Below are 23,368 nucleotides of genomic sequence, written 5' to 3' on the forward strand. Positions count from 1 at the left end.
TTTCTCTAAATTTGAAAAGTACTATTAATAGGATTAGGGTTTGGATTCTTTTGGAGTAAGTTTAGATTTACAGGAAAACTGCCAAGACAGCCCAGTTCCCAAATCCCTCTCCATTTCTGTTAATGTCCTCATGTAACATGACCATGGTACAGATCACACATGCCAGAGCTGAGGAACCAATGAACTATGTCTGATTCTGTATTTCCCCAGCTTTCATCCATCCAGGCAACTATGACATTTAGTTGCCATGTCTCCTTAGTCTCCTCCTGTGAGGCTTCTTTCCTTGGTTTTGACCTTAAAAAATTTGGAGTACTGTTCACATATTCTAGGTTAGGTTGAGTTTTTGAAGAATACCAGGGGTGAAGTACCCTCCTTCACACATCAGGGGGTACATGACATCACTGGCTGATAGGAACCTTGATCACTTGGTTATTATGGTAGCATCTGCCAAGGTTCTCTGCTCTAAACTTACTGCTTCCTGCTTCCCACACTCTAGAAGATAGTCATTAAATCCAGCCCACGTTCAAAAAGGAAAGGAGGATTAAGCTCCACTTCCTGGAAGGGGGAGCATCTACATGTACTATTTGGAATTCTGTAAAGAGTATGTCCCTTCTTTCTATAAGTGATTTTTAAGAATAATTTTAAAAGCCACTTTTCTTAAGTATGCATTACTTTTATAAGAAGAAAACCCAGGACACAGGATCTAAGAAATACTGTATTTTATATCTATATGAGATGCTGGATGTTCACTACTTGTATCATTTCCTAATGTATGTAAGTCAAGACATTATGCTGTATATCACCAAAAAACTGGAAGAAAAATCAAGTATCAGGGAGCTGTATACAATGAATTATAAAAAAGACAAGACACTGGATATTTGGGATCTTTTTTATTTTTATACACATGACAAGATTTTACACCAAGAATAGTCAGTTAAATAGTACAAATTTACATTCATGAGGAATGTTAAAAAAAAATTCAACTAAAAAACCCACTTCTTCCTGTGACCCACAATCCCAACATTTTACAGTGCAGAGGAGAAGGGGGCTGGGGGCATGGGGGTGGGGGACACATCCAAAACAAGTCTCTCCCAAAAGAAATAAACTTCACATTCCCTCTCCACACAGGATCCAAATGGTGAGAGTATAATTTACAGTTCATCTTTTTCAGCTGTAGATTTCTGTAAAAACAGAAAAATTAGAATACATTAAAAACTAGCACAACAAACCTTTGCTCACCAAAAGTTCATGTACGGAAAAAATGGAAATGTTTCCTATTTCCATCATCTGATCTATAGTCTAGAATCTCAGCTTGCTAATCTGCAAAATAACCTAGAAGCCAATAAGATCAATAGTCACTGAACAATCAAAAATTTAAAATAGGTTAATGTTACTGTAGGGCAGAAGCAAGTGGCAAAGAACACAGAAGCACCACGGGCTAAGGAGTAATCTGCTTAAAAGCACCTCAAGGATGGATGGCGAGGGCTTCCCTGGTGGCTCAGGGATAAAGAATCCATTGGCCAATGCAGGAGACGCGGGTTTGATTCCTGAGCTGGGAGCATCCCACCTGCCACAGAGCAGCTGAGCAACAACTGCTGAGTCTGCGCTTCGGAGCCCGGAAGCCCCAGCGACTGAGCCCACGTGCCGCAACTACTGAAGCCCCTGGCCCACCACGAGAGGCGCCGCCGTATGAGCAGAGCAAGTGCTGCTCCCCGCAGCTAGAGAAAGTCCACAGCAGCAAAAACCCAGCACAGCCAGTAAGAAGGTTAAAGTTGCAGCTGCCAGCCCCTGCCTCCCTAGGCTCCTTCCCCGTTTAAAAATAGAAAGGATGGATGGCTAAACTAAGGAAGTAAAGGCCACGGGGAGGATCGAAATACACACTTTAAATAAAAAAGTGATTTGTTCCAGCTTTTGAATTTGACATTAGATGCGTATTTCTTGACGTTGACAATAGTTCTGACTTTCAGGAACTAAACATGTAAGTCCCCCCTGGACTGCTCTACCTCTGCTGTTTCTGGTTCTTCCTCATCCGCTCCTGCATCCATCTCCTCCTCTTCATCTTGCTCGGTGTCTTCTGCGGCGTCCTCCGTTGTTTCTTCTGGTTCTTCTTCGGGCTCCTCTTCAACCTGAGGGCAACACTGATGAGCCCATTCTTGCATCAAACACCTTGGCCCTGTGTTCATTTTGCTCATTTAAATGTGCAAGATCATTAATTCCCTTTGGTTAATTCTGTTAACTACGAAACTATAGAGGAAACCCTATAGTTAGAGTTAACAGTCAAGCTAACAAAGGGAGACAGGCAAGAAAAGAAAATGGATGTGAAAGGGGAAATTTCTCATTCATTTTTAGCACAGTGCCTGATACCGGGACTCAAACATTCAGTAAGTTACATCAAACCTTTGCATCAGGGTCGATGTTTAAGCTGAGGCGAAGCATTCTTTCTATTCTGTCTCCATATGCTTTAGTGTCTGGTAAAAGATATCCTGACCGCAGTGTTGCTGTTTCAAACAAAACCACAGCAAGATCTGAAACAGTTTTGTCATCTTCATCTTCCTGAAATGGAAGGAGTCACACACTTTATTAATACTAAAGGGTTCAAAGAAGTCAAATTAAAAGACAAAGGAGTAAGGCCGTGATATCGCTCACCTTAACTCTTCGAAGCATGTCTCTGATCAGTGGGTGTCTGGGGTTAATTTCAAATGTTTTCTTCTGGCTGGCATAATAACTGTTACAGAGTAAAAATGAACGTTAACAAATATATCAAATTTGAAGGTCCATACATTTCCCATATTCTAGTATAACTTACATAATTACAGATAACCTTTTAAAAATCAAGACATGCTTATATATTGTTAAATCACGCTTTCCCTTTTAAAGGGCAATGTGCATGGTTAGATCAAATAGTACAGTAAATAACTACTTTATTTACTAATGAATCCAAAGTGCCTTTGCTGAGTGGATGAACTGATTAAATGTCCTGTTCATCTCCTTTTAATGTATTCACTATCTAATTGCAGCTGTGTCTCCCCAAAGTTCTGGAACAGAACAGGCTCTGAGTGCTGCTCAAGTAACACCTTCTCCATGAGGCCTCAACCAATATGGTTCTAAGAAAAATGGCGTCTTTTCACTAGGCTCGGCTGCAATGCATTCTGGGTACACCTCCATCATTGTTCGCGTCCTACCTGTCCTCCATGACTGCTCTCCTTCCTTCAGTTGCAGGCTGAGGACAGGAAGGAACCCTTCTCCCTCCATCTTAGCATGCCTATCATACACACAGGGCTTACAGAATTCTGCCTTGACTTCTCAATCCTGACTAGTCTGAACACTGCAAGACAGCAGTGATGTCTACTGTAGAGCATCAGCATATAGACACAGTAGGTGCTAAAGTGTTCGTTGGATAGAAGGTACCATCCTGTTAATAAATGACTGAAAAGACGGACTTAAATGGCTACTGTACTGTTGCAATGGAACATAAGCAGAAACCCATTTTCCACCGACATTTACAATCTAGTCAAGGTACAAGACAAATAAAACAGCACTTTGGCATTTGATTTTATAAATATTATACACCGGTGAGCCATGCTAATTATGAAATATAGGTATATTTTAAATGGAGTTTAGGGATTGTGACAATGGAAACTATACTTAGGAGAAGAATCCTTAAGCTAGGCTTGGGGGAAAAAAGTGTGACAGTAGGTAGCTAGTAAGAAGATAGTCCAGGTAGAAGAGAGCATAAAAGCAAGGAAGAAGTCATTTTCAAAACTATTGTTGTTACATTCAAATATAAACCTGAAATACATATTTCTTGAAAATAAAGGGTACCAAAGACCTAGTGTACCTCCAGTACTTGGTCCTTGAGTTCAATTGCTGGTTGTGCATCCTCTACCCTGTATTTAGTGTAGAATACCACTTGGGGGTAGAAGGGGTAATTAAAAAGGATTTAACTCATTTAAGAAATATAATGGGCTTCCCTGGTAGCTCAGATGGTAAAGCGTCTGCCTACAATGCGGGAGACCCGGGTTCAATCCTGGGTCAGGAAGACGCCCTGGAGAAGGAAACGGCAACCCACTCCAGTATTCTTGCTTGGAAAATCCCATGGACCGAGGAGCCTGGTCCTCCATGGGGTTGCAAAGAATCAGACATGACTGAGTGACTTCACTTCACTTCTTCAAGAAATGTAACTGTCATTAACTTCATCTTTAACTATTATCTGAAAATGTAAAGGCAGTCCAGATACTAGGCCAAGCAGAAAATCGAATGCTGAAACACATTATGTGTAACAGATTAAGAAAATTTCCAGCTGCATATAAAATACTCCTAAGTGCAAGACCTTTTCTTTAGTAATCTAATCATTTTGTCAACTTCTCTATAATGGAAAGCGGTAGACACTTAAAACCCATCAGTTCTTTGTGTAGAAGCTGTGTCATCTTCTAGGAGGAGGCTGGGCGAGAGCTTACACCCCGGCAGGGCCTCCCTGAGGATGCTTACTTGGTTGAGATGTCCTTGCCTGTCTGGTATGCCTGGGCTTTCATGATCCTCTCCATGTTGCCAGACCACCCGTACTGGCTGGCTACGAGAGCACACGGGGACTCAGTCAGGCGCTGAGACACCACAGCCTTCTCGATCTTTGGAGGAGAAGGTGAAAGTTAGTTATCTCTAAATATCAATAGTTAAGGTCATCAAGTAATTGCATTTCAACTCCTTAAGGACTCATCACTTAAGATCACAAACAGGCAGATCAGAAAAGTACCTCTCATTCAGATTCTTAGGAAAACTGTCATTTCATAACTGAATTTCTTAATCAGAAATACTTAAATACCAACTTCCAAAAACATATACAACTTAAGTTTAACCTGTAAAATTTTAAGCTATTCTAAAGACAATATTAAATTATGAAAAACTTCCAGTTACAAAGAAAAAAAAAGTACCTACATACAGAATAATCACATATCCCTGTAATTCTTCATCAGTTTTAAGCTTGTCCTGCCAATAATGTAACTACAATATTAAGTGTTCTGTGTAACTTTTAATGACTACAAAGTAAGCAGTTACAAAGTTTAATTTGCTAACAATTTTTTAAAACACAGATGCTAAAATTTTCAGTGTTTCTAATTTCCAGAATACCTTGTCCTTGAGGGCTTTATCTTTCATCCAGTTTAGCAGAGGCTCAAATTCTTTCTCAACTGCTTCACGACTCTCCTTACTTTTCTCACTTTCATCAAACTTCACTCCTTCCTTGGCAACATTCTGGAACCTCTTCCCATCGAACTCGGGAAGAGCCTGAATGCAGTATTCGTCCACAGGTTCTGTGAGATAAATCACTTCATAGCCCTTTTTCAGAAGTCGCTCAACAAAGGGGGAAGATTCGGCCTACAAAATTGAGAGAAATAACACAAATTTCCAGTTTAGCCTTAGTATCTTTTCTTCCTCCAAGCAGGTATGTTTCTAGAGTACCAGCAATCCCGTTTTATGGGTGGGGAATTAAGAGGTGCAGAGAATACGAATGACTTTTTCTCGTCAGTGACTGACCAGGTCTCAGAACTATTTCAGTTTACAAATTTTCCTTTTTTTCTCTCTCAAGAGTTGGCTATAAATCAGTCCCCAGCTATACAGCAGACCAGTTGAAGTTCTCTCACCTCTTTCCTGCTGGCCCCAGCCATGAAGTAGATTTTGTCCTGCTTTTCCTTCATTCTTTCCACATACTGGTCTAGACTAGTAATGTCACTTGGATGATGAGAAGACTGGAATCTAAGAAGTTTGGCAAGACGTGTCCGATTTGAGTGATCTTCTATCACGCCAAGCTTGATGTTGGTACCAAATTCTTTCCAAAAAGTGTCATTGTATTTCTCATCAGCAATCTTCTTGATCATGTCCAGAGTTTTACGGACAAGCTTCTTTCTAATAACCTAAACAAAATGACAGAGTAACTCATTAGAGAACTTCATCACAAACTTTTGAGAACTGACACTATGTAAGGTAGCAGGAGAGTAGTGGGAAAGGATACAAAGACACTGGTATTTATCAAGGGGGGGGCAGGGAATGGCCAAGTATTCCTGTGTCAGACTGAATGGAAACTTAAGTTGTCACTGGAAACAGTTACAAGATTGCTTTCATGTTTATATTCTAACTTTAGACCAGGTAGTACATATATGAGGGTGCTCACTGGATGGCCCTTTCAACTTCTATGTTTGAACATTTTTAAGGCACTCACCTTAAGCAGTTTATGTTGCTGAAGAGTCTCACGGGAAACATTCAAGGGGAGATCATCCGAGTCCACCTGCAGACAGCAAAAGTTCAGTGAGCAATACAAACATCAGAGAAAAACAAAACCAACCAACCAACCAACTAAAAAAAAACCCCCACTTTCAGACCCCCACTCTACTCCCTTCTTCCCCCAATAACTTCCAGATACTTACAACACCCTTGACAAAATTCAGGTACTTGGGCATCATATCATGGAAGTCGTCTGTGATGAATACTCGGCGCACATACAGCTGAAGTGGAAACCAAAAAAACAAAGGTCACTTTCTGGAAATCATACTTCCAAATTTTAAACTCAGTTTATACTATTTAAAACTCACCTTAATGTAATCACTCTTCTTGGATCCATATTCATCAAACAGACCACGTGGGGCAGATGTGGGTACGAATAAAATTGACTTGAAGGTAACTTCCCCTTCAGCAGTGAAGTGGATATATGCCATGGGGTCATCGCTTTCCTAGAGAGTTGGTATCTTGGTCATTCAAAAGGCACAAGGAAAAGGCAGTGCAAAGGCTAAGCAATATATGGTGTGGTACACATGCAGTTTAACAGTCAACTAACAAAAAAAGTTCCCTTTCCAAAAGAGTGAAGGGGGGAGGAAGGCAAAGAGGGAAAAAGAAACAGTTAAGACTGCACTTCTAACTGGCTGGACACGGCTATTCTGATGTGGCTGTCAATAACGTTTCTCTACTGCCTACCCCTGGGAAGGATGGCTGAGTCTAGGTTCTACACAAGTGAGAGGATAGGGCAGGAAAACCACCATCCTGTCTAAATGACAAAATGACATAAGAAATTTCATGAGTGTACGTACTGTTCAACTAAAAAAGTACTCAGCAACAGATTTCTTCCAAGAAACTTGGACTGCAGCAGTGCATCAAAGAGGTATGTAAGGACAGAAAATTCCTGCTTTATCCATACTGAGCACCTGAAATGTAGCTAGTCCACACTGAGATGTGTTGATCAGTGTAAGACATACACCAGACTTTGATAACGTAGCACCAACAGCCCACAAAAAAACCCAAACAAAAAAACCAAAAAGGACCAATTTTTTGTATCAATTACCTGTTGAAATACTATTGGATATACTGGGTTAAAAAGATACATACTACTAAAAGTTAACTTGGCCTGTTTCAATTTTTTTTTTAATGTAGCCTCTAAAAGACTTAAAATCACACATTGCTCACATATTTCTAATATACCTGTTAAGATGAAAGTACCTCTATATACCCTAGGATTTTAGGGTACACAAGAATGAAAAAGGAGGCAGAACCAAGGGAAAGTTTTTAGAGGTAAAGCTTAAAGGGTAGTTGGATGTTAACGTAAGGGAAACAAAGGTTAAGTAACAAATCAGCAGATGGAATAAAGAATAAAGAACAAAGACAATCAGAGTCAAGTATCGAGATATAGACCAGCGGTTGGCAAACTCTGGTTGCCACTCACAAGAAATTTCATCAGGACACAACCTCATCATGTACTGTCTATGGCTGCTTTCAAACTATTGATAAGAGAGTTCTGACATGTCACAGATCCTGTAGTTCATGAGCTTAAAATATTTACTAGGTGACCCTTTAATTAAAGGTCTGCTGACTCCTGATCTAGGCTAAAAATATAGATTAGAGAACCCAGAGAAGGAGCTGGAGCCTGAATCCACAACAGTGGTTAAGACTGCATGATGGACACAGTTCATTCAATTGTTCTAATTGTACAAAATGCTATTTGAGAAAACATTAGCTTGAAACCATCTTAGTCAAAGCTAGTTTTTCTAAGAGTTATAAAAAATGATCGGTAAAAGAAAAAAAAAGGCAAGGCAACAGATTTAGTCGTCATTTCTAGGCATGGCCTCAAAATAAGACGTTGTAAACAAGCCTTTAAAAAGGATGGTGGTAAAAGCCATTCAATAGCATGATTTTATGCCTTACAGCTTCTGTAGTGAAAATCAAGCATCTACTGACATAGGCGATTCTTAATCTTTTTTGTAGCATAGACCCTTGGTGATCTAGTGAAGCCTACAGATTCTGTCTCAGAGTAAAGTTTTTAATGCATAATATAGAATACACAGAATTAAAAAGGAAACTGGTTGTGCTGAAATAGTTATAAACCTATTTTTAAACCTATTTTTGATATAGTGAGGTTTTCTTATCACATTATTCTAAAACAACATTTACCTTTGAAAATGATTTGTAGAAAGCCTTGTATTCATCCTCCTCTACTTCTTTAGATGGTCTCTGCCATATGGGTTTGATATCATTCATCAGTTCCCAATCCCAGACAGTTTTTTCAACCTGAAGTTACAGTATTTGATTAGTTTCTGCTAACAGTTACATCAACGGTATCAATAGTTACACTACAATAACCACAGCTTTAGAACATTTCAAAATATTATAATATAGGGTATCTCTATTGTAATATGGTTCCTGCCAAATGGATCAAAAATTTTTTAAAGGGCTTCTCTGATGGTCCAGTGGTTAAGGATCTGCCTTGCAATTTAAGGGACACTGGTTCGATCCCTGGTCTGGGAAGATCCCACATGCCATGAAGCAACTAGGCCTGGGCTCCACAACTGAGACCCGGAACAGCCAAATAAATATTTAAAATTAAAAAAAAAAATTTTTTTTAAAGTATCTCTCTAAATATTTAAGACTGATATTTAATACAACAAAGGCAAATGGTTATCGTAATAATTGGTAACAATCCAATTAAGATTTTTTTCAATTATTTTTAACTAGCTAAAATGTTATTTCTTGAATATATGTTTTGAGGTTAGAAGGATATACATATTATGTATTTCTATTTCATGACTTACAGAAATCCAACATCTTATATATTTCTCAAAATTCACTATTACTACTAGCTACTCAGCTACCTGAGCAGACCAGAAAATTATTTTAATAGTTTATATCTATGTGACAAAAGAAGATGCAAAAAGATTTTAAGATTTTAAAATTCAAATCTTATCATAAGCCACCAGTCCTGGGAAATATATAGAAGTCAGAGAACTATTCATAAAAATTATCTGTGTTTGCTACTTAAAACTTTCTAGGGAGAGAAAACACACACAAACAGCTTGGATTTTAAAAGCTGGGCCTGCGGACTCCTTCAAAAGACAAAACTATGAAGAACTGAAGCTTAAATCAGTCTGTGCATATCTGGGTTTCTATGTTTTTTCTAACATAATCTAAAAAATATTTTCTACCTTTGTTCTCTCCCCTCCCCTACCTTGGTTTTATAGAGATACAATTGTGATCATTATTATACGAGTTGCAGGTGTACAACATAAAGGTTTACACATATTGTGAAAATGATGACCACAGTAAGCTAACCTCCATCATCTATATAGATGAGAATAAAAGAATAAACAATTTTAAGAAATGGACCAAAAGAAAAAATCTCCTTATAATGAGAACTGTCAGGAATTAAGACTCTGTAACAGCTTTTCTATGTATCACAGAGCAGCGCTGGCTCCATCACACTGTATCTTACATCCCTAGTGCTCATTTATAACTGGAAGTCTGTATCTTTCGACCACCCTCCTCCAAAACAATCCCCTCTCCTGCAACAAGAAATCTTACCCCTTTTTCTAGGAATCTGGTACCTTATAAGCTAAACAATACTTTACGTAGGAGGATGAACAGGGCTTACTTTTTTAGTTTTTGGTTTCTTTTCATCTTCTTCTTCTTCTACTGCAGCTTCATCATCAGATTCCTCTTTATCTTCTTTTGCTGCTTCCTCTTCTTCGGCAGGTTCCTCAACCGTTTCAGTCTGTTTATGTAGAAAATAGAATGATGCTTAAGCTTATGTTTTGTAATTCTTGATTTTATCAGTAAGATATGAAACAAAATTACAGCTCAAAAAAATAGTCTTCAGTAAGAAAATACTGAGTATCCTACGTTGGAAGAACCACATTTAACCTTCATGCGTTATGTGTTAAATATTTAAATATGTCCAAGGTAGTATACATATATAAACTTTATTCATATAAATTTACCTTGCTGCTCCATACATAAATAGGAAAGTTTATGAACTGTGAATATTTTTTCACGAGGTTTTTAATTGTATCCAATTCAAGGTAATCAGATGCTTCTTCTTTTAAAACAAGGCTGCAAGGAAAATAAGACAGAGACACGTCATTGTGTTATAAATTTGTGTAAATATTCATTTGACTATAATAGCCAACTGTGCATAACCCACGAAGTCCCCATTATTCACGTTAAGAACTCTTATCACCAATAAAGGTTTGTGAGTTAAATATACCAAATATGGGTATGGTAAAAGAAAGAATCTTTCTTGCACTCCCTCAAGTGGAAAACATTCATTATAAGCAAAAAATGAAAAGGTTTCTAATCTCCTCAATGTGCTGGATTTTTTTCATTTGAAGAACAGAAATCTTAAGCTAGCTGAAGGTGGGAAATCTCTGCAATATTCTGGAGAAAAGTAGAATCATACACACTCTGCTAGCTTCCCTAGAAATCAACTGATTGCATACTGTAAACAGTTGCTGCTGCTGCTATGTTGCTTCAGTCGTGTTCGACTGCGCGACCCCATAGACGGCAGCCCACCAGGCTCCCGCGTCCCTAGGATTCTCCAGGCAAGAACACTGGAGAGGGTTGCCATTTCCTTCTCCAATGCATGGAAGTAAAAAGTGAAAGTGAAGTCACTCAGTTGTGTCCGACTCTTAGCGACCCCATGGACTGCAGCCCACCAGGCTCCTCCATCCATGGGATTTTCCAGGCAAGAGTCCTGGAGTGGGGTGCCATTGCCTTCTCCCACTGTAGACAGTTAACCCCTAATAAAAACATGTTCCTTAAGAAAAAGCTAGTGGGCATCTCTGACGGCTCAGCAGTAAAGAATTCACCTGCCAATGCAAGAGTCCTGGTTTTGATCCCTGACCCAGGAAGACCCCACGTGCTGTGGAACAACTCAGCCTGTGCATCACTGCTATTGACCCTGTGCTCTAGAGCCCGGGCGCCACAACCACTGCGCCCACTGCCTGGAGCCCATCTCCTGCCCACGCACCATGACTAGAGAGCAGCCCCTGTTCTCCGCAAAACAGAAAAGCCTGCACAGCAACAAAGACCCAGCACAGTCAAAACTAAATAAATACATTTATTTTAAAATAATAGCTGAAACATTCATCTGAACTAGTTTCTATTTGCACTAGACAAAACAGGAGCCACCCACCTGTTACATGTGACTCTTTGTTAATAGTTAAAAGTCAGTTATAGTCAGTTTTAAATAGTTATAGTCATAACAGTTAAAGTCAGTTCTTTAGTTATATCACCACATTCCAAGTCAACAGTCACATGTAGCAGGTAGCGGCCATACTGGACAGAGCAGTGAAAGCCCATGTCTACCATAGAAAGTTCCATCAGGAACAGTGCTGACTGAGATCGTTACAGTACCAAAACTAGCACTGCTTTCTCTTCTTCCTTACCACCCTTTCTGCAAACATCTCCTCCCGCCACCAAAAAGAATAGCCACATCATACTCTCAGACACAGTGGGGAGCCCGTATCTTGATGTTTGTGCTCCCAATAAAAATGGAAAATGTTGTGTCCATGGTCCCCTCCTTGCCTCAAAAAGTGTAGAGTTTAGGAGGAATTTCCACCAAGTACACAGTACATGACGACACAGCCTAGGGAGGGGACTACACCTCTCGTCTTGGAGCATACGTAATAGTGATCCCAGGTTGGTACCAATTGCATCAGTTTTGGATGCAAATTGAAGCTGATGAGTAGACATCTTAGTCAGGTATTCAAGAGGCAATTAGACATACAATCCTAGAACCCAGTAGCAAGATATAGACCAGGGGTTGGCAAACTCTGGTTGCCGCTCACAAGAAATTTCATCAGGACACAACCTCATCATATACTGGCTATGGCTGCTTTCAAACTATTGATAGGAGAGTTCGGACATGTCACAGATTCTATAGTTCAAGAGCTTAAAATATTTACTAGCTGACCCTTTAATTAAAAGTCTGCTGACTCCTGATCTGGGCTAAGAATATAGATTAGAGAACCCCAAGAAGGAGCTGGAGCCTGAATCAACAGCAGTGGTTAAGACTGCGTGATGGACCCAGGACACCGAGGCTGAAACAGAACTTCTGAAGAAAGGAGACTATCAGCAATTAAGAAACAGGCAAAGGAAATTTTTAAAAAATGATGCTAGGTACTGAGTGGATTGTTTTAAGGATTGTTTTAAGCAGTAAAATGCAAATTCTGTAGAAAACACAAAAGAAAAACTCCAAAAAAAAAAAGAGAGACGCTATTGCTGGGGATCACAGCAACTAAAATAAGCCTGAATCCACTGGATTTAGCAACAAGGAATACTGATAATTTATCTCAATGGAAAAGTGGTGGATAAAGTCAAAATACCGTGGGCTGATGGGGGAACAAAAGGTGAAGTAGCAGCTAAGCCAAGTATGCTTTTTTGAAAGGCCCAACAGTAGACGGGAAAGAAAAAGAGAGAGTGCGTGCCTGACAGCGGAAGGTGCATCACCTGCCTTGCCCCCCTTTCTCCCAGAGAGACTTCAACAGGTTTACTCTTTGATGGCAAAGAGGAAGGTGTTCAGGAAAGACTGACTTTAAAAGATGCAATAGTAATTAACTCTCTCATCTCTGAGGAGATGGCGTGAGACAACAGATGAGAAGCAGTGACTAGCTTTAGGGAGAAATGTAGAATACTCCCTTCATGATAGGAGGAGGGGCAGAAGCCATTTTATGTTAGCATTTACAAGATGCTGATTTCATGATCTCATTTATTCTTCACTAAATCTCTCCTAAGTGGTGGCTCATTAGGGGTAAGAACAGGAGTAGGGAGGAAACAATTGTCTGACAGCCTCTACTTTACTGGCCCAATATTAAGATGAAGTAACTGCCCTATTAAGTAACTGCCTATTAAGATGAAGTAGTGCCCTATGTAGGTAGGGCAAGACCTTGCCACTTCCTTGCCTTTGCTCTTTTCCCTTTGGCCATTCTCGACTTTCAGTTCTTCAAATGTGCCTCTGAAACTGTCCAACATGCAGTGCTTGCTGCCTAGAACGTCTGAACCTAACTCAAAACCATTTCAGAAAGACCTTCTGATAAGGGGGTTGTCCCTTAGCTTCTTTTCTGGCCATTTGCCATTCTGAAATTATTTCATGTTCTTTCTTAGTTGAATGAGCCATGTGAAAGGAGGGACAGCCACTGTCTTATTCCCCACTGTAGCCCTCAACTCTAGCAGTTAACAGACATTCAAACGAGTATCCACTGTGATACTGGTGGGGAAGGCCGAAGGAAAGGAGAACCTGTTGTAAAGTTTCATTTACTGACCAACCATCCATACCACTTCATGAAAACTGTCCTGATGACCCTTATCCATTCATACAAATATCTGCCAGTCACACATTAGGCACTGGGAACGGAGTCTCAACAAAATGTTTGCTCGCATGGAACTTCTATCTAGACAGCTCACCTGTTTCTTAGCAACACGACACACGAACACCTCTTGGGACATCATTTTCTGTCTTTCTAGTTAAGAGAAGTGATTTACCTGTATTCTCCTACCACCTAACAGAGAGGACACTTGGGTATAACTATCAGTGATGCCTCCTAAAGAGATCAGGATATGTGAATGTTAATAACAGAGGTAGGGAAAGGTAAGTTTAGAATGAAAAATTAGTAAAAATACTAAAATGCAGTTGTCTAGTTTTTATTAAAGGAAAATTTGTGACAGTGAAGGCAAAAAATGTTTTCTGGGATGAAAAAAATCTGTTGAAATGATAAGATGTATGTTTGTTTCATACTTGCATATTTAAAAATCAGTAATATTGAGAAAATTTTAAACTGAATTAAGGAAAAAAAAGGAAAAAGCAGGGCTGTGGGCACATTTTCACTTGGCAGAACTGGGTAAGTCAACTGACTTCTAGATTGGAATTTCTTTATCTCTATGCTGGGGGTGAAAAACAAAAGCAAGAAAGCTGTCCTGTCTCCTGTCTGCTTCACACTTCACAGTGCTGTAAGCACCGGGAGATACTGGGCCTAAGATCTGTCTTGGTTACACCAACAATAGTTACTGGCTTGGGATTTCCCTGGAGGTCCAGTGATTAAGACTCCAAGCTTCTACTGCAGGGAATGCGGGACTGAACCCTGGCTGGGAGCTCAGATCAGATCCCACATGCCTTGGGGTGACCAGTAACTAGAGAGCCCATGCACTGCAACAAGAGAAGCCCAGGCATGGCCTCCACTGAGCCCCTGTGCTGGGAGCCTGCGCGCCACAATGAGAAGCCCTTGCAACTCAACGCAGCCCCCACACAAAGGTGGCGACTGAAATTCCACTTCAAATTCGATGACTTGTAACTATCCTCAGTCATGTCTGACCCTTTGCAACCCCATGGACTGTAGCCTGCCTGGCTCCTTGGTCCATGGGATTCTCCAGGCAAGAATACTGAAGTGGGTAACCATTCCCTCTCCAGGGGATCTTCCCAACCCAGAGACGGAACAAAGGTCTCGGCATTGCAGGCAGATTCTTTACCATCTGAGTCCCCAGGCAAGATCTAACTGTCCTCCAGTGAGACATTTTCTTCCAAAGAACTTTCATAACTCTCTTTTAAGACCTTTTTCTGTACCTCTTCTCTCCGGCCCGGCCCCAACCCTAGTACAATCTTGAATATTTTCAACGGTTACCCAGGTTACTGAGAGTCTCTTCTCAACCGGCCCGGCCATCCTCCACACCACCTTCAGAAAACTTTAAAAAACTTCATCACAATTTCAATGAGTAACTGCCATCGCCTGAAATGCATTCCTTGAATTTTGTGAACACACTGTACCGCCATGCCCTTATCCACAATGCTTCACAGACTGCCATCACTTTTCTGAGTCCTGCTTCCCTGGAAACCCTGGACAAGCCACCTGTCTGTGAGGCCTCTGACGCGCCTTCAGTCGGAAGAGCTAACCCTTCCTACCTGATGCCCTCCACTGACAGCAGCCACCATGACTCTGGGTCCGGTCCTTAGCAAGGTCTCAAAATACTTAACGTGATGAGAACTGGTTTCACATCCCTCATTTTTACAGGCAAAGAAATTAAGGCCCAGAATAGGCCACTGGCTCAGAGAGCCAAAATTGGAGAGTCAAGAGCCTGGCTATGGCTATTAATTCTCATTAGAAGTGAGTAATACTCACGTAATGGTTGTTCCCCGTCCGAGAGTGTTTCCTCTGGGGTCAGCGATTACAGAAAATTCATTGGAGTCGGACTCCCAGATGTGTTGGGTATCGTTGTTGTGTTTCGACGTGACAATAACTTTATCTGCCACAAGGAAGGCAGAATAGAAACCAACACCAAACTGACCGATCAGTTCCGATGTTGACTGGCCATCTTCTTGTGCCTCAGTCATTTTGTTCAAAAACTCGCTTGTCCCGGACTTGGCTATGGTGCCAAGGTTTTTCACCAACTCCTCCCGGGTCATTCCGACACCAGTGTCTGTGACATGGAGCAGGTTCTTCTCCTTGTCACACTAAAGCCAAGACAACAACAAGACAATTATACTCGCTTAATACTCATGATATGGAAAGGGAATACCCAGCTGTACACAGACAAGCTATCAGCTTTGCAGCACATCAATTCCAATACAGAAGGAAAGCTGAACTCCTTCCCTCCTCAGATAGTATTTTATGGTCTTTTCAAAAAGCACACATCGTAAGTACAAACATCTTTCTTTACAGAGAAGAATTTTAAGTTCAGCGTATTTGATAAAGTATCGATCAATGTAAGAGGGCAAGGACCAGTCTAAATGTCAACGGGCAGAGACAGACCTAAACAGAACAAGTTATTTTAAGGGGAAAAAAAAAAATCAAGAAAAATAAAATTTTATGTTTTTTCTATTTCGTTGATAGAAGATAAAAGGATCTGAAACTTAGATAACTTCTGTCTTTGTAATCTGTGGGGATCAATGTTCTTCACTAAATATTCCCAGCTCTCTGCTTTCCAGAAATATTACAGGAATATATTTCCCTCACTGATAGTTGGTTAAGGCCATGTGACAAGTTCTGGCTAATGAGTTGCAAGTGGGAGTCAGAAGCATGGCTTTCAGGCTGGAGCATTTAACTGGTGTGAGACCCTCCAAGCTTTCTTTGCACCATGGCAACCAGCTACACTCCAGATGGTAGGAGCTCCATCAGCCTGGGTCCTAGAGTGAGGATGATGCAAAGCAGAGGCCCCAAGGCAGCCTGTGATTAATGACTTAAGCCAGGGGTTGGCAAACTTTTTCTGGAAAAGGACTAGAGTATTTTAGGCTTTGTAGGCCATACGGTCTCTGTCAAAAGCAGTCACAGATAATTCACAAATGGGCATGGCTATGTTCCAGTACAACTTTATCTATAAAAACAGGCAGCAGGTCAGATTTGGCCCAGGGGCCATATTTGACTGACCCCTGATTTAAGTCCCTGACACTTGGTAGTTAACTGTTACTGCCCCTAACCTAGTCTACCTTGACTGACAATGGATTCCCCATCTCTAAGAGTTCTTTCTACTTTAAAATTGTTCTAAGCTTACCTTAATTTTAACCGTCAACTCCTCATTTCCAGCAAGAGCATTTTCATCAGTCAGTGATATTAGTCTTATCTTATCTAAAGCATCAGAAGCATTTGAAATCAGTTCTCGCAGGAAAATCTAAATGGAAGCCAGATTTAATACACACTTCGATTAGCTTCAAAATACACGACATCAAACTCAACGTCAAATTCATTTTATTTCTCCTCTGTACTCTGAAAAAACTCTCTTTAAGGACTAGACTTATTATGGTACAAGAGTGGCTTTACTCTCTTGGTAAAAGGAGGTACAGTTCTTTACACAAATGACTGGAACAACTAAATGGAACACTTGAACTGGTCAGAGTAGTTACTACTCTATTTCCCTTCTTAGTGACCTTAATGTATTCAATACTTGAGGCTCAGTTTGTACGAATGTACTTAAGACTCACAACTATTCAGGAGGCCACGAACACAACTGGAGGGGAAAGGGAGAAAGAAGGGAAAATGTCTCTCCCCCTTCCCACAAATACAAATAGGTATCTAATAGCCATTCATGCACATGCTGGGTCTTTAAACTTTGACAACTATTTACTTTGAATTACTATTATGTAAGCACCAGGCTTCCCTGGTGGTTCAGTGGTAAAGAAATCTGCCTCCAAGGCAGGAGTTACAGGTTTGATTCCTGCCTGGGTCAGGAAGATTCCCTGGAGAAGGAAATGGCAACCCACTCCAGTAGTTTTGCCTGGAAAATCCCATGGACAGAAGAGCCTGGTAGGCTACAGTCCATGGGGTCACAAAGAGTCAGACATGGCTTAGGGACTACACAACTAAACGGCAACAAAGCACATTAACTGTGAAAGTCATCAAGTTAGCTACCATACAGAAACAAAATAACATTATCATAACCACGGGCTGCTTACCTCTTTATTTTTATACAATGAATTGATGATGAGTTTCATCATTCTGTTAACTTCGGCTTGGAAGGCAAACTTTTCTGATTTCTCTCTAAGTTCTCTTATTTGGGATGCATTTAATCCATCCAACTGAATAGCTTCTTCCTCTCTGAGGAAAAAAATTTGATCAACTAATACTGCATTACTTAGTTCCCTCCAAAAAAAAAGCATCTGCGATGAAAGCCCAATGGTCTTAAGGGTTGAAAGGGTAAAAAGGAAACCTTTATATTACCAATCTATCATCTCACTATTATTTTTTCACAGTGATAAGTTACTTTTAATACCAAGCTGGAAATACTCTATGCTTAAAATTGTCAGAAAAGTAATCCCAACTTTCCTCTACTATAAAGCAAAGTCACACACATTTCTCTTCCCTCACATGGGACACATGCCAGGGAAACTGGCTTCTAAGGGTCTACAAAGTTTTAAGTCCTAAAAGGCTGAATGAAAACACTGCTCAACAGACATAAATCTTTTTAATTACAAAGTGTACACACTGAGTATAAAAACCAAAGTCTTTTCTAAGATCTTAGTAAGTCTATCGTGCTAGTATTCTGAAATAGTTATCAAAATAGTTTTCAAGGGAATTCATCTTATTCTGACCAGTCATTCTTAGGGGCAAAGTCAGGAGATACTATGTACGCACACAGTTGCTACCCCTTTATTTTTCACCTATTTAAATTCAGAGTACTTCTGGGCCTTCAGAGAAGAGATACATACAAAGAAGCTATTGCCTTCCAGGTTCCCAAGGGGTTATATGTATAGGTTCAGAAGAACACAAACCTCTGTACTACTTCATCATCTGTCCTTGAGCCTTCTCTACTTTTACCCAGATCTTCTTCCACTGTCCCGTCCACATCCACTTCATCGTCAGCCCGCGCTGACCCTGAAGGAAGATTTAACATCAGAAAACTCTCACACATCGTTGTTTCATGTACTTCTCATGAAGTAGCAAGATGGAACAGGGCCAGGGTAGGGGTTGCAAAATTCACTTGGTAAATATTGGAGCGGACGATGGAAGAATGGATCCACTGGTTTAAATAACCGATGTAAACCCAAGTCGACACATTTCTTATTTCAGTTCAGACACTGAGGTCCCCCAGGAGATTTTTAAATACGGAGGCGTCCATCACATCTAAAAGGGTAGCCCGGGCATCCTTTATAAACACTGTTTAGCCGACTTGATACCAGGTCCTTTCTGCATTCACACGTGTTGCGCGCAGGCCTAGCAAGGCCTACAAACTGACCATGCCAAAACTTAGGCCTTCAATATCATAGGTCAGAAGGCAAAAAGGATTTGTGAAACCTCTAGCGAGGAGAACTGAAATTGGCCCCAGGGGCCTGAGAAAGGGAAGAAATGATAAGACATTTTAGGGACCTTAAGGAGCTAGAGTAAAAGTGAATCAAACCGCTGACACTGCCGGTCTGCTGCCCCAGGGCCCCACGCTCCACAGCCCAGCAGCTAAGAAAGGAAACTCGCGTTGGCGAGGAGACTAGGGGCGGGGTGGGGGTGCCCTCAAACTCTGATGATCAAAGGTTGCGGTGTCTTACAAAAGTCCTCCGGAAAAGGCATAAGCGATGCTCTTGGGGGGCGCGAGCCCGAGGGAGGCTCCACCCCGAGGAGGCTGAGGCTGCTAGGAGCGGATACCAGATCTTAAGGGATTTAAACGACTCCGGTCCCCTTTTATGCTTCCAGAAGCTGACAGTAAAGGAAAGCCCCCCGAACCTCTTTCTAGGAAGAGCGATGGACACCCCATCGGCCCAAACCCTACCCACTTATCCCCCCCTCCCAGGCTCAACGCCCCCAGAACCTTCGAGAAGAGGCCGCGCTTGAGGAGGGGGGGGCGTCCCGGGGTGCCCGCTCCTCCAGGATCACTCACCGAAGGTCAGCAGGACGCAACAGATGCCCAGCACCCACAAGGCCCTCATGGCACACGGCCGGTGAGTCTCAAGTCCCCTTTGATCTCAGGAGCCGCCTCCGCCCCCCTACGCCGGAGTTCCGAGGCTCACACCTCAAGCCGCGCGATCCGCCCACTACCCCCCAAGCGGGTCCGGCCGCTTTTCACCCCCACTTCTCGCGGGCGGGGGACGGGAAACACGAACCCACCAATCGTGCCGCACCACGCACCCGCTGTACCCAATGGGGGCTCGTGGGGGGGACCACAGTTCACCAATCGGAGCTGTCCAGGTGCGGTGCCCGATGCCCGAAGCGTGGCTCCTCCCGATTGGTCAGTCCTGGCCCCCTTTCTCCAATCAAATGGTTCCGCGGGCCCCTCTCACTTGGGACCGCCCCTTTGCTTGGGTTGTTCTGGCCTCTAAGGGAAACCATCCAATGAACGTCAGCACAGAACTCATCCCCACTTGTGGAGAGGTCGCGCGGAACCACTTCCGGATCCTAGAGAGCGTTTATTCCGTGACAAGGGGAAGCGGTAGCCATGGCAACGAGTTCTCCACCTTTTCCGTGCCCACGCGTGGGGGTCACGTTGGGAATGATTCCAGAGGGACTTTTCGCAGTCACCTTTCTATTTGGCAGTGCTTCTCGGTAAAGAGACACACGTGAGAGGTGGAAAATCCCCCGAAGCCCTTTTCGCTGCGAGTGATGTTGAACTACAGTTCCCAGCATGCAACGTACTAAAGAGGAAACTCCGTAGCGCATGCTGGGAATCGTAGTCTTTGATCAGCTGCGTAGTTTGGCTCTTCCTTTTGCGTGTCTTCCCAGCGTGTCTTTGCGGGAGCTCTCCGCTGCGTGTTTTGGATTTACCCCTCGTTCCCATTGCCGTAGAGGTCTGTACGTATTCCAGACTCTCCAGTGTACATCCTTTAGAAGCGGGCCTAGAAAGCCCCCAAGGCCTTGGCCGAGACCCCTGTGTTCTGGGGGGCGGCCTCTCTGAGTCTGGCCCCAGCCTGGCCTCGTGCGCTAGCCTTTTCCGAATCTGCCTTCCCGTGCGTCACTTGGGCAGCCGGAATCCCTGTTGCGTCCGCTTCTTTCACGGCCGGAATCCCAGGCCTCCAGATTCGATGTCCAGAAGAGAGTAGCGGGGCTCCCTCCACCTTCCCTTGCGGGAAATGGCGAGCAACTTTGAAGCCCCGACTCCCTCATGAAGTTCAAAGGCGGTGACCCGGTGGTCCCAGAGTCCCTGCTGTAAGTCAGGTGGAGAGCATGGTAGTAAAGTCCAGTCTAGCACAAAAGGAAGAAACGCTTTCAGTTTTACGTGCAGGAGGATACACCTGCAGATCTTTGAAAGCAAAACCTGTGGGGCTGCAGATGGGAGAGGGAGTACAGCTTTGTCACTTCGTAGAAGTACAGAAAGACCAGGTGTCTTTCGTGTGAGGGAAGTCCCTCACCCTAAGCTTGCGCCCTGGAAAATATTTTCTCTGTCTCTTTAACCTAGTCTGTACATAACCCCCACCCTGACTCGCACCCCAGTTTCTGACAACACTGCCTTCCTTACTGCTTCCTACAGGGTAACTGAACTTCAAATTTGTTTCCAGGTAATCATCCGAATTCCTGAAGGCACGTTTTCAATGACAGGCTATCGTATTTATTTATAACTTCCCCTATTTAGGTTTGCCGGTCTTAAATCTGTGGTCAGCACTTACCCATTGTGGTGGTGCTTCATTTACATCTGCCTAAATTACCTGTCTTTGTTGTTAGTAAGAAAAGTTTAGCTTACAAAGCTTTGGTCATGCTTCTGTGCTTGCGTCTGTTTTTTTTTTTTTTTAAGGGTATACTAGGGTAGGAATTACATTCAGAAATCTCAATATTTGCGTTTTTGTGAGTTTCAACTCGTTTATTTTTTGTTTTTAGAAAAAGATGAGTGCCTTGACTTTTCTGCATTTCATAACATTTCTCTAGTTCTGAACAAGTAAGCAACCAGTTCTGAAATTTTGCAAACTCCATCTTAACTGGTCAGTGGCGGGTCACTTGTGCTGCACCTGGAGGAAACTGAGAGTGAGATGGGCCCTCCAAAATAGATGCATTGCTTGTGGCACACGGTTCTGCAAACGATGACTGCGCAAGACAGCAGAACACAAGACAGACTGGCGGAGAAAGATGGTTGGTTGTTGTCAGGCTCAACTCTATCCCTTTAAGACGTGATTCATGGCTGTGCACCCTGTCCAAGGGACGGGCAGCTTACCCTGTTTCCAGCCTCTCTGTTTCTCCCCTGTGGTCTCCACCTCTTCTGCCACTTGACCCATGATTGATCCTCAGGTCCTATCTTGGCCTAACTTCTCCAGAACTTACACTTCAGATTCTTATCAAGCTCATGACCTTTGGATCTGGGTCCTTCCCTTCCTAAGTTTAGTTGTTCCCTTTTGACAGTGTCCAGGAAGACTGCTGGAAAGGCTGCCATTGTTGTTTTGGTTATTGTTACTGTTGTTAAGCTTTTCTTTGAGCACAGTTAACTCCACTAGATAGCACCTTCCTTTGCGGTGGAGCTTGGGAGAGAAAAACCAGACACACACAGGGGTGTCATTAGGAACAATGGATGGCTCACCTGGTTGACAGGGGTCATCTAGTGCTGAGTCAGGGAGAATGCAGACTGGGGAGATGACGACAGGATAGCAGTTGGCATCTGAGAGCACTGACGTGTGGAGCTGAGCTCCAGGGTGAATTTCTTGGTTCATTTTTTGGTTCACACTTTCATTTATTAATTCAGCAGTGTTGGAAACCTGGTATGTGCCTAGGATTATGCAAAGTGCTGGCAGTATAAGGGAAAGCAATATAGATATGGTCTCTGCAGAACTGGAAGAAATATTAACATCATCAGTGCATGCGTCTTATTTAAACTGAAGCAAAGATAGAATGCAAAAGAATGTGAGGGAATTTTGAGGTGTGGTGATGAAAATGCTCTTGATCTTGATTTTTGTGGTGATTGGAACTCATCAAACTGTAAACTTTGAAAAGAGTGAATTTTGTCATATGTAAATTATACCTGAATCCAAAAAACCGTAATAGCAACTATTAATTTAAAGAACAACAACAAAAAACCCAAAACAAAGAACACTAAAACCCATTTCAGTAGGAAGCAGGAACCAGACAGAGATCCCCCAGTTGTCAGTATTGTCCCACACTGTGTAAAAGTGTCTGAGACAAAAAAATGAAGTGGGGCTTCCTGCATAGTTCAGTCGGTAAAACATCTGCCTGCAATGCGAGAGATCTGGGTTCAATTCCTGGGTCGGGATGGCAGCCCACTCCAGTATTCTTGCCTGGAGAATCCCATGGACAGAGGAGCACCGCAGTCAACATTAATTTTAGAACAGTTGTGGTCTTTCACTTTAAAATTCCTTCTCACTGGTGAAATGATTGCTTATCCGAAAATTCAATAGGCTCTAGCGAGGGGGGAAAAAATCATTGACTATAACAAATATATAAGCATCAATAGACTTACCCTAATCTTGCAGAAAACACAGAAATGGAAATTCTAACACCTTCATTCATATTAGAGACCAAAACCATAAAATACTTAGGAATAAACTTGAAAGACATTAGCTCCAACATGAAGAAAACTGTAAAATCTTATTGAAGAATATAAAACGAATGGAGAAGTTGAGTCTGGTGCCATACCCTATAGGGTATTATTGCTGTGTAGCAAATTACCCCAAAACTGTAGGTTAAAGAAATAAGCATGTACTATCTTGCACAGTATC

At 42.1% G+C, this 23,368-nt stretch overlaps 2 protein-coding genes across 2 annotated transcripts in view; one reads left to right on the plus strand and one right to left on the minus strand.

Annotated features, from left to right (window-relative positions):
• Positions 1–875: 875 nt before the first annotated feature.
• Positions 876–19,762, minus strand: HSP90B1 (heat shock protein 90 beta family member 1). Its single transcript, XM_061125482.1, has 18 exons — positions 19,597–19,762; positions 18,500–18,602; positions 17,684–17,825; positions 16,786–16,902; positions 15,417–15,748; positions 10,248–10,359; positions 9,902–10,021; positions 8,428–8,544; positions 6,582–6,719; positions 6,417–6,494; positions 6,212–6,277; positions 5,637–5,906; positions 5,125–5,370; positions 4,489–4,625; positions 2,647–2,725; positions 2,398–2,553; positions 2,004–2,126; positions 876–1,181 (listed from the first exon to the last, which is right to left on the minus strand). The coding sequence occupies exons 1-18, from the start codon at positions 19,643–19,645 to the stop codon at positions 1,152–1,154; spliced, it is 2,415 nt and encodes an 804-aa protein (XP_060981465.1). The 5' UTR covers positions 19,646–19,762; the 3' UTR covers positions 876–1,151.
• Positions 19,763–20,411: 649 nt separating this feature from the next.
• Positions 20,412–23,368, plus strand: part of LOC133043986 (putative tetratricopeptide repeat protein 41) — an 82,628-nt gene continuing 79,671 nt past the window's right edge. The window contains exon 1 of the mRNA XM_061125499.1: positions 20,412–20,858. The gene's annotated coding sequence lies outside the window, so the exon portion shown is untranslated. The remainder of the gene's footprint in view (positions 20,859–23,368) is intronic.

Source organism: Dama dama, chromosome 22 (assembly GCF_033118175.1).
Source record: "Dama dama isolate Ldn47 chromosome 22, ASM3311817v1, whole genome shotgun sequence".
In the NCBI taxonomy this organism is placed as follows: Eukaryota; Metazoa; Chordata; class Mammalia; order Artiodactyla; family Cervidae; genus Dama; species Dama dama.